General features: G+C 49.8%; 1 protein-coding gene across 1 annotated transcript in view; it reads right to left on the bottom strand.

Annotated features, from left to right (window-relative positions):
• LOC138983658 (zinc finger CCCH domain-containing protein 13-like) overlaps positions 1–13,350 on the bottom strand; it is a 55,890-nt gene that overhangs the window by 29,036 nt on the left and 13,504 nt on the right. The window contains exons 8-9 of the mRNA XM_070356939.1: positions 5,304–6,547; positions 4,647–4,793 (exon numbers count right to left, since the gene is read on the bottom strand). Coding sequence (XP_070213040.1) covers positions 4,647–4,793; positions 5,304–6,547 — 1,391 coding nt within the window. The remainder of the gene's footprint in view (positions 1–4,646; positions 4,794–5,303; positions 6,548–13,350) is intronic.

Below are 13,350 nucleotides of genomic sequence, written 5' to 3' on the forward strand. Positions count from 1 at the left end.
GGATTACTCGGCTGAGTAACGGAAAGGGAGGAGTCTGAAGATCTGTATGTGCCCCCCAACCCTCCCTGGTCGGGGAGGGGCACGACGATCGGAACACCTCTGCAGACCCACTCCGTGTCCAACCACGGAAGGGTCGCAGACTGGAACCATCCCTGCAAAGGGATGAGGGCGTCCCAGTCCACCAGAGGAGAGTCCACAAACGGCTTCAGCGCGAACTGAAGCGGACGTTTGTGGACCCGGCCCAGTGAAACCAGAAGAGCCATAGACTCCATCTGCCCCAAGATGGAGGCGAGCGAGCGGATGGAAGCCATCAGGAGAGGTAAAGTGGAGCGAATCTGAGCTTGGAGCTTGTCCACCCTTCTCTGAGAAGGCTGGACAGTCCAAGCGACCGTGTCGAAAGACATCCCCAGATAAGTGAATGTCTGTGACGGGGTCAGCTCCGACTTTACCCGGTTGATCGAGAACCCCAACGAGTTGGATTCTCGAAGAACCGTCAGGGTATCCTGCGAACAGCCGCTCTGGGACTGGTTCATGATGAGCCAGTCGTCCAGATAAGCCCGCAGACGGATACCCTGGGACCTCACCAGTGCACAGACCTGTCTCACCACCATGGTGAAAATCCATGGTGCGAGAGACAGCCCGAAAGGGAGTGCGCGAAACTGGTAGATCTGATCTCCCCACCGGAAACGAAGCCATTTCCGGTCGGCCGGATGCATAAGAATGTGAAAGTATGCGTCCGTGAGATCGATCGAGGTCACCCAGTCTCCTGGGCGGAGAGAGTCTCGGACAGAGGCTGGCGTCTCCATCTTGAATTTTATCTCCCTCAAGAAAGTATTGAGGAGAGATAAATCCAACACGGGACGCCATCCTCCTGATGCTTTGGGAACAGCGACCAGACGCCCGTAAAATCCCAGGGAGCTGTGGACCCGAACTCTCTCCACCGCGCCCTTCTGCTCCAGGGAGGCAATTTCCGACTGCAAGACGGAACGTGCTTCCTGCGAGAAGGGGGGCTTGAACCGCGGAGGCACTCGGGTAAGAGGCGCCTTTTCCTCCCGCCAGAGTAGACGGAAGCCCGAACTCACCACTCCCACAATCCATTGGCTGTCTACTACCGACATCCAACGAGAAAGTGCCCGGGAGGGGCCTCCCGCCATCACCAAGGTGGAGGGCGGGAGGGAGGTGAGATCGGGAGCGCTTCATTGGGGGTGTGGCTTACTTCCAGAGCCGCCACGCCCCCTCCCCGATGCCGTCCTCTTCTTCCCACCACGAGCGGCCGGCGAAGCCTGCCGCTTCTGAGCTGGCTTGGGGTTAGACGATGTCTGAGCCTGCTTCTGTTTAGAAGGCTGAGACTGTTTCACCCCCTTCAGAGTGTAGTCAAGGAACTGACTGTCCTTGTTTGACTGAATCTCCTTCTGTCTGGCATCCAGTGCCAGCGGACAGAAGAGAGACTCCTCTGAGACCGGGGAGACTCTCAAGGTCTCCCTAGTAGCCAGCTCCGTGAATTGGGACTGCGAGAGGAAGAGATCCCTCCTGCAGAGTACCGCTTGGGTGTACTGCAGGGAGGAAAGACGCAATTGTTCCTCATTGACCTTGGCCAATGCGGTCAAAAGCGCAGAGACATCGTCCGCATTCTGTTCTTCACTGAGAGTGAAAGGAACTAGCGAATCGGTCAATGCCCGAGACAGAGCCCGAACGAGAGTCTCCGCAATGGAGGACAGTTCGATCTGCCGACGTCCAACCTCCTCAGCAGAGAGGAGGGAAGCCTCGGAAACCGGCAAAACCGAATCACGCTTGATCGGTTTAGTCAGAAGAGGCAGCAATTCCCGGGAAACCGGAAGGGTAGCCCTAGGGAGTGCAAAAGACGCCAGCCAATTCTGGCTCTGATTGGGCATGCCAAGCTTCCTATTGGCCGTAGGCACGAAGGAAGAGGCTTGGGCAGCTGAAGCCACCCACTGCTGAGCTGATTCCGGAACTGGACCAAAAGGAAGCAGTAACGGAACAGGCACTGGCCGAATACCACTCCCCGCATGTGCTGGACGAACCAGTGAATGCGAAAGTTGGTAAGCCACTGACGGAGACTCGGCGAACCGGAAGGAAGAAACATCCTCCTGTGCCGGCCGGAAGTCCGCCATGGCAGAAGGAACGAATGATGCGGAAGAGTCCGCAGCCACCACCCCTTCAGGAAAATAACGAGACGTTACTTCCGCCGCGACGTCAAGAACAGACTTGAGCTTCGACGGAAACACGCCCCGCGACTCCTCGCTGACCACTGATGGAGCATCAGAATAGTCACACGTGGAACCATGACCGAAGTCACCAGTTCCGGAAGCAGAAGCATGCCCTGGCAAACCGGAAACCGGAAAAGCCTGAGCACTAACGTCATCCTGCCGCCCAAAACCCTGTGAAGGTAAAGGGTAAGCAGGACGACCATCCGCAAAAACCGGAGCTGGATGAGCTGACGTCACTCCCCCGACTGAGTGGAGTGATGCCTGCTCAAGCCTAGGCGCTTGAAAGCCGGAAGGCGCACGCTGTAATCCACTATCTGGTATCCGGAAGGAACCACCAGAAGAGGAAGAAGCGTTTCCGGCCGAAACCGGAAGTGTAGTCAACGGAACCGCAAAATGCGGAAGTGAAGACTGCACTGGTTGACTTCGCGATCCGGAAGGACCGGAAGTCAGTGAATACTCCATCCTGCCGCGACCGCCGTAGCGTGCCGGAGCGGACGGATCATCACTTCCGGCAAGTGCCGGAAATGCGGCAGTCGAAACCGACTGCCGCCGCTGTTCGAACAAGTCCGGGGCCTCGTAGGTTATCGCCGGAAATGAAAGATCAGCAAGGTATCGGTCGTGACCCGATGCGAAAGAGCTGTCCCCCGAAGGAGAACGTCCAGGCGCCTCACGAGGGCTATCGGACCAGCTCTGCTTACCAACCGACGCTGAAGAGGGAGGACGCTGCTCCAAGCCGGAAGTGGAGGACAAAGACACGGAAGCCAATGCCCGGACGTCACTGCCAGATGCCGGAAACGCCGAACTGCTGGCGACGGAACGCTGAAATTCTGCCTGCACCAAGCTGCGGATTTCTGGAACCAGTGACTTTAACAGAGAGGAAACCAACGCACCTTGTCCAGGTGCTAATAAAGAAGACGAAGTCTCCGATGTAGAGACAGGTGCAGAAGTAACGGTAGCGCTAGGCGCCGCAAAAGAAGCAGAAGTAGTAACAGCGCTAGGCGCCGAAATTGGTACAGCCAACAAAGTGTTACGCTCTTGGTCTGTAACAAGTAACGTTGCTTTGGAAGAGGAAGACTTAGCCTTAATTTTCCCCTTGGGGTCCGACTTGCCACGGCGCTTGTCTGAATCAGACATGTTGACAACAACACGTGGCAACGCGAAAAAATTTACTGAAACATAAGTCTAAACGACTGGAAAATTCAGTAAACACACGCACTAATGCGTTAACAAAATACTATAGCTAAACTTGCCCCACAAGCAGAGGCACGGAGAGCTACAAACAAAGTCACACGAGCTAGAAAACTAACTCACACAACAAAATGGCGACACGCAAGACACTGACACAAACGTCAACAACACGTGGCAAAGTAAAAAGATTTACTGAAACGTAAGTCAAAACGACTGAAAACACAGTAAACACACACGCTTACGCGTCAACAAAATACTAAAGCTACACTTGCCCAAACAGAAAGAGGGCACGCAGAGCTACTAGCAAAGTCACACGAGTTAGCTAACTAACTCACACAACAAAATGGCGAAACACGCAAGTCACTGACACACAAGTCCGTAAAAAACGGACAACGTACAGTAACGAAACAGCGCAAACAACCAACAACAAACGGGAACGAGCTCACCAAACTGTAGGCAAGGCGAGCAGACAAGCTGGGTAACGTGGCCGGCGGGTGTCACTCAAACACACAAGGTCAGCCACAGAGCGTCAAAAAGTGAACCGTCCTCTCCGAGGTGAAAAAGACGTAAGATAATAGGCACGTGTTCCTAGAGGAAGTGACGTGGCATACACCCGTATGGGAGGTAACTCCCGGTGTACTGGCCCATTACCAAAGCTACTTTCACTTTCGTTTTGGTGATGGGGTTGCTTCCCTTTAAATTCTTTAGCCGGGTAAGCGTTTTTCAGTGATAAGCATCTCAGGTGACTCAATGCTAATGTGATTCGGAGTAAGAATATGATATTAAATTGACCGTAGGCAAAGAGATTAACAGAGAGATATACACATTTAATGGCGTGGCAGGACATGTTTTAAATAGAAACATGTAACAACTAGCACCCAAACAGAATGAAGGTTGGATCGTCTTAAACTAACTAAACAAAAGAAAACAAGAACATTTTTCAGTTCTGCTCAACAGTCTCTACACACTATTATGTCATAATCAGTAGGTAAGCAGACATCAAACACATGAAATGGCAAACTTCTTCACTTTAAAGTGTAAGATTTCAATGCGGTGGAACCCCCTTTCAAGACCAACCAATATAAGACTTTTAATTAAGATGTCATTTTGACCCTCTTTCTCTTCATAACTCAATACATTTTCCGAAGACCTTTTTTTCCAGATTTGTGAAGATCTTAAAACAGAGGGACCACTGTATTCCAATGGGGAGTCCAAGATAAAAGCACAAACCTCCGCGCTCCTCCACACGACCTCCAGCAAGGTCGCGGGTAGAATCTCCACGGTCACTGCCCCAGTCACCACTCCTGTTGCCGGCTTCCCACTGTCTACCACGACGCTGACCCTCCGCCCCAAAGTTGGTGCCGCCAAATTTGCCACCTAAAACACAACAACAGAACATCTTTGAAATAAGCAAAATAGTCGTTCCGGGAACAAGTCAGGTTAAAGTGTACATCAGCTGCAGACCATGCAACAGCAAGTCCAATCTGCACTATACTTCACTGTTGTTTGTATCGCCTCCACTTGTGACATAAGCCAATTTGTTATAGATGCTACCTTATGCAAACAATAATCTACTCCAGATTAGTTTGATAATAGTGTTACTTGACTGGCGACTTGAAAACCAGAGCTCTATGTTAAGTTTGTCACTATAATAAAATTAAACAGAAGACAGAGGTTGTCAATAAAAATAAAGCAAATAAACCCAACAGACACAAAATGGGCCTGATCACTCCAAAAACCAACAACATCATATCACGCGAGTGTCCACTGGTTGTACCATGACTATATTTTTCATTTTTTTTATCTAAAAAAAAATCCTATGAAGTAAGTAAGACACAGTCCTAACAGAAACTTTTTTTGTTACCAACAACCTTCATTGCAACCAACCTTCACCAATGGCGCCTCTCCCCTCTCTGTCTCTCGCATCTCGACTGTCTCCCCTCTCACGAGTGGCGTCCCGTGGCCTGTCGCGTCCCTCATTGTCCCGTGAGCTGTCCCGCCCATCTCTGCCTCCAGCTTGCCGCACATTGTCTCGGCGATCAAAAGGAACGTCATTCCTTCCCCCTCGCTCACGTGCTGGAACTCCTCTTTCAAACTGATCTGTCCGATGACCTCGCTGATCCCTGTCTCCTGCCTCCTGACCGCGACCTTCACGCGCCTCCCCACGGCCACGCTCAGGGTCAAAGCGACCCCGATCCTGACTGAACTGATCAAAGTTGTCCCCATCACGGCGACTGAATCTGTCCTGAGCTGCTCGCTCGGGTCTGGGAGGGGTTGGTGCACGAGGGTCAGCCTTGTCACCACGGCGAGCGTCAATGCTTTGGCCACGTCTGTCCTTCTCCCGGCCTGCCTCCCCCCGTAGGTGAGGCCTGGTGGACGGGTCGGGCAGCGGGGAGTCTCTGTCCAGCTGGGAGGGGGAGTACAGCTCTGTCTGTCTCAATGGGGGTGACCCGCCTCTCTTGGCTCTGTCCTCAGCGCCTCCCTTTCTGTCCCGGTCCTGCTCCCACTTTCTGCGGTCGTACGAGGGATCCCGACTGCCCTCCCCTCTCTTCCCGCTCCCTCCTCGCTCACCCTGCACGGCTGGAGATTCAGAGTGCCTGCCCTTGCGGTCAAAAGAAAGGTCTCGACCTTTGCTGCCTCTTCTAACCGCCTTGTCAGAAGCAAGCACAGCGGGAGACTCTGACCGTTTGCCTTTGTGCTTCTTGTCACGCTTCTCCAAGCTGCGACCTCGAGGTCGTGCTGCCTCCCAGTCTCGCTTGGAATCCTGGGAGCGTGACGGTGGCATGGGGTCCTCGGCCAGCAAATCTGGGTTGTCGCCTCGCCGCGGGGATGTTGACCGTCTCTTTGGCCTGTCCTCTTCCTCCTTCAAATCGCTGACGCTACCTGTTTGTTTGAGTTTCTTCATTTTCAGCGTCTTACTGAGACTAAGAGAGGGCAGCCTCTCGTCTGACCCGCTTCCAGCGTCTCCTTTCCCGCCTCGGTTTTTCTTCTTCCTGCCCTTGCCTTTCGCTTTGTCCTTGCTGTCTTTTGACCTTGGGGGTGATACAGAACTATCGGAGGATGAGGATCTCGCACGCTTGGCGTGTGACTGGGGGCGTTGCCTGCTGGAGGGCCCACTTTCTGCATGGGACCTGAGAGTCAAACAATTAGATTCAAGCACAACTTTTACGCACACATTCAAAACTACTCGCCTACTAAATTGATTCATTGTCAGTGAGAGAATTCCACTTTTCCAGATAAAGGAAGAGAGCAAAACAAGAGTAAAAGAAGAAATAAATCCAAAATTTTAATAATAAATTTTCATTCAATTAAAATACTTACCCAACTCACATATAGCAATTAACCCTAGTTCAGTGCTGGTAACGCTGTACGCGTCCCCTTGCTAACAAGGGAGACTCCTCTAAAAAAAGAGTGACCCATAACAATCCTGGTATCCCTGACGACCACATCCGGGTCCGTCTACCGTATGCGCACGCATATGCCGCCATTTATATCATTCCGAACGAAGCCCGACTCACAACTTTTTTAGAAACCCAAAACCCACAGCGGGGAGGAGGGAGGGTCTAAACGATGTGAGCTGGGTAAGTATATTAATTAAATGAAAATTTATTATTAAATTACATATCTTTACCCAACTCACATATATAGCAGATTGCTACTAAAGGTGGAGGGCACTTGACCAAATCAGAAATAGAGAACTTGTCCCGCCGCTACCAGAGCAGGTAACACAGAACTGCTGTCCTGCCCCAAAGTAGCGACATCCCTGAGATAGAAATTGAAGAATACATCTTCATAAAGCCAGTAAGCCGACTCAATGACTTCTGCCAGGAGCCCAGATCGAAGACCTGCTAGAGAGGAAGACCAAGCTCTTGCCTCAAAAGACCTGGCTGTAGTAAAGGGCAAGACTGCCCTGACATCACCTGAATGACTCTACTACCAGACCTAGGCTTGTCTAACTATAGTGGAGGCCCACTTGGCTGACGTGACTTTCTAGACATCCTTACACCACACCATGTTAGGAGAGATAAGAAGAAGTTTTAGAATTTCCAATCGAATGTGCAGAGTCCGTAACAGAAAACTGCTGAGGGCTCTAACTGGACAATTATGTACATTAGAAACCCCAGGAGCAAAAAACTTGCTCAAGGGAGGAAACGTGAGTCCGTGCCGCCAGAAAAGGGCGGACTGACTACCCCCCCCCCCCCCCTCCCTTTTTTCTGCCACCTCTTGTAGGCATGCCTAATAACCGTGGCAGTCCAATTAGTTGAGGTTGACTTCACTAAGTCATTACCTCTACCAATGTTGAAAGATATGAACAAGAACCCTTGTTTTAATGATCTAAACAGATCAGTGCGAGTCAGAAAAGATTCAAAACTCAAAATGCTCAATTGGTGAAATATGGCTCTAGCCGAGCAAAAAAATTGCTAAGTGTTATGAAAAGTAAATCAGAGCTGGTAACTCCGATTTCCGCTTATTTGTCAGACGTTTTGAATGTAACTTAAAAGCCATAGACCAGCCTTTCTCCAAAGAGATGTCTATAGCAAAACTCGACAGAAAATGCACCTACTCGCACTTCTCTCAGAAGCTACTAGAATAAGCATGGCCGCTTCCATGTTAGATTAGCCGGGCTAGTTTTTGTAAAGGATCAAAGAATCCAATCCCAAAAACCCCGAAACTAGAAGCAAATCCCCATAACGAGACTGGAGATTTGTTTTCAGCCAGCCGAAGGAAGACTCCCTTAAACGTGTTGGCTTTTAAGCCCCCAATTGAAAAATTGCGACCTAGCTGTTTCAGTACAACTGATATCACGTAACGTCCTAACTCGAAGACATGGGGGAAAATACGGAAAGCAAGGATAAGTGGCTCGCCACCTGCAATAAACGAATAAAAGAGGAGTTCTTTCCGTTAATAATACGCCATTATTTCAAGCCAGTCGAAGTGACAAGAAAAACCAAGACGCTGAACCCCTACGGAATCTCTGGACCAAGTCCAGGCAGAGTTGTGACAGAATCCCCTGAGCGTCTCAACGATTCCCATACAGTAGACACCCATGTCGCTCAAGTGTGAGAAAACGGCGCCCTCTTGCCAGCCCTAAGAAGCCTGGCAACCAAGATTGAACGGGCCCGTACTGTGCGACCGGCAGGCCGCTCAAAGTAAAATCAAGAGTAAAATCAAGGGTAACGATCTTCCAAGCTTAGGGATCCGGGAACGGGGAGACGAACATAAGCAAAAGGCGATAGTACCAAGAGGCAAAAACATCTATCAGCGGCTTCTCCAAACCACCCGAAGGCTTAGAAGCGCGTGGTGAGAAGGAGTCCGTTCAGAGTGGACATTCTTGATCGACAGACTGAGAGAGTCCATCAAGCCTTTGAGCATCCCATGACTGTACTTCGCTGCTAGTAAGATCTCGTGGTGGTGACACCGCATCAAAGACTCTCATGTTCGCTGAGGAAGCGAAAAGGCGTGAGAGGCCCTCTTGCTTGAGAGAGAGCGCCACTGAGGTGTTGCCTGAAAGAATCAACACCAGTTCTAGCCCTTTGTTTGGTTGCTTAAAGCCCAGCCGATCACAAGGGCCATATCAAATCTGTGCTGCCTTAGACATCTAATGTGTTCCGGTCCTGCAATTCCAGTTTCCACCTGGAGTAAAAGGGCTTCTAGAAAAGGCCGCTTGTACAGTCTCTTCCGAAGGAACAAAGCGGGCATAAGATCGTTTGAAAAATAAAATGTACCACTTCCAATCTAATTTGTGTATCAAAGTGTGGAAGCAACAACCATACAATCTATGTAAATGACCTAAAAGGAAGACCCCAGTGACTCCCTCAAAAAGAGGGAGTCCTAATCCCCAGCAGCCGCTGTGATAAAACACAAAGGCAGAAAGAAGGGTGATGCCGAACACTAAAACTCCAGTTGACATAAACGCCAAGATTACTAGAGAAAGCGTGCTGTTGTTTGCCGGCCGACACCCACCACTAACCTGCCTCAAGGCAGAAAAAGAGTGGGTAATTGGCACAGAGCCCAGTCAAAAAGGAGAGAGCATGTAGATAACAGCTAACACCGAGATCGGCGAGCCTAGAGCTTTTCTTTTAGAACAAGACAAAGCCGAGGCCTGCCGTGCGCTCTCCTTTGCTGTGAGCTTCTCTTTGTTAGGAAAGAATCCACGAGCATAGAAGCAAACTCAAAAAGAGAACCTCCGGGCAAAGAATGGATTCAAGTCTCACCAAAAGAACAAAAAATTAGGTAGAGACCTACTCTCAGGCGAACATCAGAGCTACATCCTTCGTATCTGCGTCCTGACTGAACACAAAGATAACCAGTGAGGACGTAACCTCACAAGAGAGAGAACAACTGAAAGACTTGTTTGAAGGCAGTAATAATAGAGAAGAGCGGACACAAACTTCCGCAGCGAGGAGATCCTTGTTCTTGCAAACAGACAGTTTCTCCCTGCTATAAACATCCAGATGAATGTTTGTCAATTCCGGGGTACCCGGAGGCGGTTCCGTAGAAAGACCACAAGAATAAACTCAGTTCTTAGGCTTGAAGTTAACCAAGGCCTACGGATAGCGCTCAGTGAATGATGCGCTACTTGAGCGGGTGGCACAAGCTAAAGCAACGCCACAGCAGGTGCTCATCCAAGCGCCGCCCGCAAAGGGAGTAGTGACAAAGGAGACTCGTTTGAGAAAACTTCCCCAAGTTCACATGCCACCAAGTGAGGATCTAAGAACTTAAAGTTCTAAAATCTTCCTTAGAAAGCTCGAATCAGCTGAAAAATGACGCAAACCATGGCAAAGCTGAAGCAGGAGCCTCCCCAAGCTATGCCAGCAAAGGCAGAGATGGGGCAAAAAGATCGTTTGCGAAAACTTCATAAGTTAAAAAGCCACCGAAGGAGACTCTAAAACCTTAAAGTCCGCAGATTGTTCCTGAGAAGGAGCCCAACCAGCCAAAGCTGATGGAGAAGTAACGACATATGACGATGCTACTGCTACTCCTTCATAGAGATAGTACGTAGCACCCTCTGCTGCTAGTGCCAACAAAGATGGCAGCTTAGCAGAAAGTCGAAAAGAGGCATCCCCATCTGCCTCAGAAGCGTCTTTTTCCATAACCTCATCGTCCTGTTCAGTAGTATCCCAACGATCTTCGAAAGGATGAGAACCGGAAACCAATCCCGATGAGGCAAAATCTGCCGAAACCAGAAAAGGTTGGGGAAAAACTCCCCTAAGCCGGAACTCCATGAACGGATCTCTCATCCACCTGCCTCACGCCAGCTGAAAGACTGGAAGAGGAAGTGGATGCAGCCTGTGAAACGGCAGAGGAACCGCTGAAGCGGAACCAGAAGCCAAAGGCTGATGAGTGCCAACTACCAACACCGAAGTGTTAACAGCAGAAATGCAACTGACGGCGATTCCCGGAAACGGAAGGGGCACTTCTCCTCCTTAACAGTCCGGAACTCGCTCAAAGCGGAAGGAGGTGGAGCGAACTGAGTTCTCTTTTCAACCACCCCTTCCGCAAAGTACTTGGCTGCCGTTTCCGCCGCAAGCACAACTGCGCTAGCGAGCTTAAACGGCAACCGGAACTCGGTGTCTTCCCCAACGCCGGAAGCACCTTCGTCAGTCTCTCCTTCATGCTCAACCTCGCAATCCGGAAACTGACCCCCAGAATGACTGCCATAGTCAGCTTGACCGACAACATCCTGCCCGAAGGCCGGAAGAGGAAGCTGCACCCCCAGGCCAAAATCTTTTGATAAGGCGGGAAGCAACAGATCTTCCTTTCGCTGGTCAGGGTCCCTACCCCGAACTGACCGAACGCAAGTGCCAAAGTGGCCAGCCCGGATATCAGAACTTTCCCCCTTCCCAAAGGCTAGGGGTACTTCCTCCTGACCACGCACTCCGCTTTGGCCGGAAAACCCGGTTACTCGCGGAGCCCACATACCTGTAAATCCGTCAGACACATCCGAAGAGGAGAAGCCCAGCGAACGAACGTGACGCTCGTCAGCGCCCTGCTCCGCCTGAATGTCTGCTCTCGTAACCGAAGCCGAAGCTGACGGGGAAGGCCAGGCGGAGGGAAATTCACAATACCAAGAACGGAGAACTTGCCCTGTCGATACCATAGCTGGTAGACCAGAACTACCGTCCTGTCGCGCTACTGCGACATTTCTGAGGTAGTAAACGATAAAAGAACGTCCTCTGAGAGCCAGTAGGCTAACTCCAGAACCCCTGAGAGGAGACCGGAGCGGAGACTCCTGACGAGGAAGAGTCATAGAAAATGTCTTACAACCGAAACCTGAAGAATAAACTTCCAGTTTCGGTAAATATGCCTCCTCTCATCAAAGATGGACCGAGATTCACTAAACAGAGAACCCCTGAGCCCAAAATTGCTGTCAAACAAAGTGACTGCGCGAACAGGAACAAAATCTAAACCTGCGGTTCTTACAAGGGAGCGCGAAAGCGGGCGCCCTGAAAAATTAGTACACCGTACAACAAGGGCAAAGCCCATACGACTCACATGCTTGACCTTTACATGACCTTGACCTTCAGCTAAACCTAGCAATGACATCATACACTAAGAACTGCTTTACACATTTTTCCTACCAAAATACATGTGACCTTGACCCAAGGTCAAGGTCATCCAAGGTCATGCAACACAAAGCTGTTAATTCAAGACATAGGAAGTACAATGGTGCTTATTGGCTCTTTCTACCATGAGATATGGTCACTTTTAGTGGTTCACTACCTTATTTTGGTCACATTTCATAAGGGTCAAAGTGACCTTGACCTTGATCATATGTGACCAAATGTGTCTCATGATGAAAGCATAACATGTGCCCCACATAATTTTTAAGTTTGAAACAGTTATCTTCCATAGTTCAGGGTCAAGGTCACTTCAAAATATGTATACAATCCAACTTTGAAGAGCTCCTGTGACCTTGACCTTGAGGCAAGGTAAACCAAACTGGTATCAAAAGATGGGGCTTACTTTGCCCTATATATCATATATAGGTGAGGTATTAAATCTCAAAAACTTCAAAGAAAATGGGAAAAATGGGAAAAATAGCTGGTTTTTAGACAACATTTATGGCCCCTGCGACCTTGACCTTGAAGCAAGGTCAAGATGCTATGTCTGTTTTTTGGGGCCTTGTCATCATACACCATCTTGCCAAATTTGGTACTGATAGACTGAATAGTGTCCAAGAAATATCCAACGTTAAAGTTTTCCGGACGGACGGACGGACGACTCGGGTGAGTACATAGACTCACTTTTGCTTCGCATGCGCGTCAAAAACCGCCTGGTTAAGTGCGTCTCGGAAAACGCTGCACTAAACGTTCCCAGCGGTCACCCATCCTTGTACCAACCGAGCTCGAAGTTACTTAACTTCCGTGGTCGATCAAGACCAATGCCCTGAGTAATCTAGATAGACTCGAACCACTGACTTGTCATGTGTTGAAAACCAGTTCTGCATTAGAATAGACTTGATTCAGTCTAGTGGAGGCGAATCCCAAAGCAAAATAAACGCTAGCGGGGAAAATCTTAACATAACTCTCATTAGCTATGCAAAAACAAACAACCCAGAATAGAAGCAAGCGTCTAACAAGCGTCCTAATAGACGCTTGCTGTAGTGCCAAAAAAGGAACGATCCGTGCCTAAGCTTGTCCACTCAGAACTGAGTAGGACAAACTCTCAAGATGACCGTAACAAAATCGTATCACCATCGTCAAACCTTGAGACGGTGCGAGGCCCGAAAGGCCTAGGAGAAAAACGTCCGCTCTAGAGAGGCGAGACAAATCTCCTCACGATAAGAGAGAGTGACGCCTGAGTACCTGATACCCGAGTCCTTCTCGGCGAGGAAAAGCTCATGAAAGAGCATAAGCGTTCCTGAACTTTAAGAAACGCTTACATTTCTATGAACCGAGGCTGTAAAACCCAGCCTGTTCCAATTCGGTTA

This window comes from Littorina saxatilis, linkage group LG13 (assembly GCF_037325665.1).
Source record: "Littorina saxatilis isolate snail1 linkage group LG13, US_GU_Lsax_2.0, whole genome shotgun sequence".
Taxonomy (NCBI): domain Eukaryota; kingdom Metazoa; phylum Mollusca; class Gastropoda; order Littorinimorpha; family Littorinidae; genus Littorina; species Littorina saxatilis.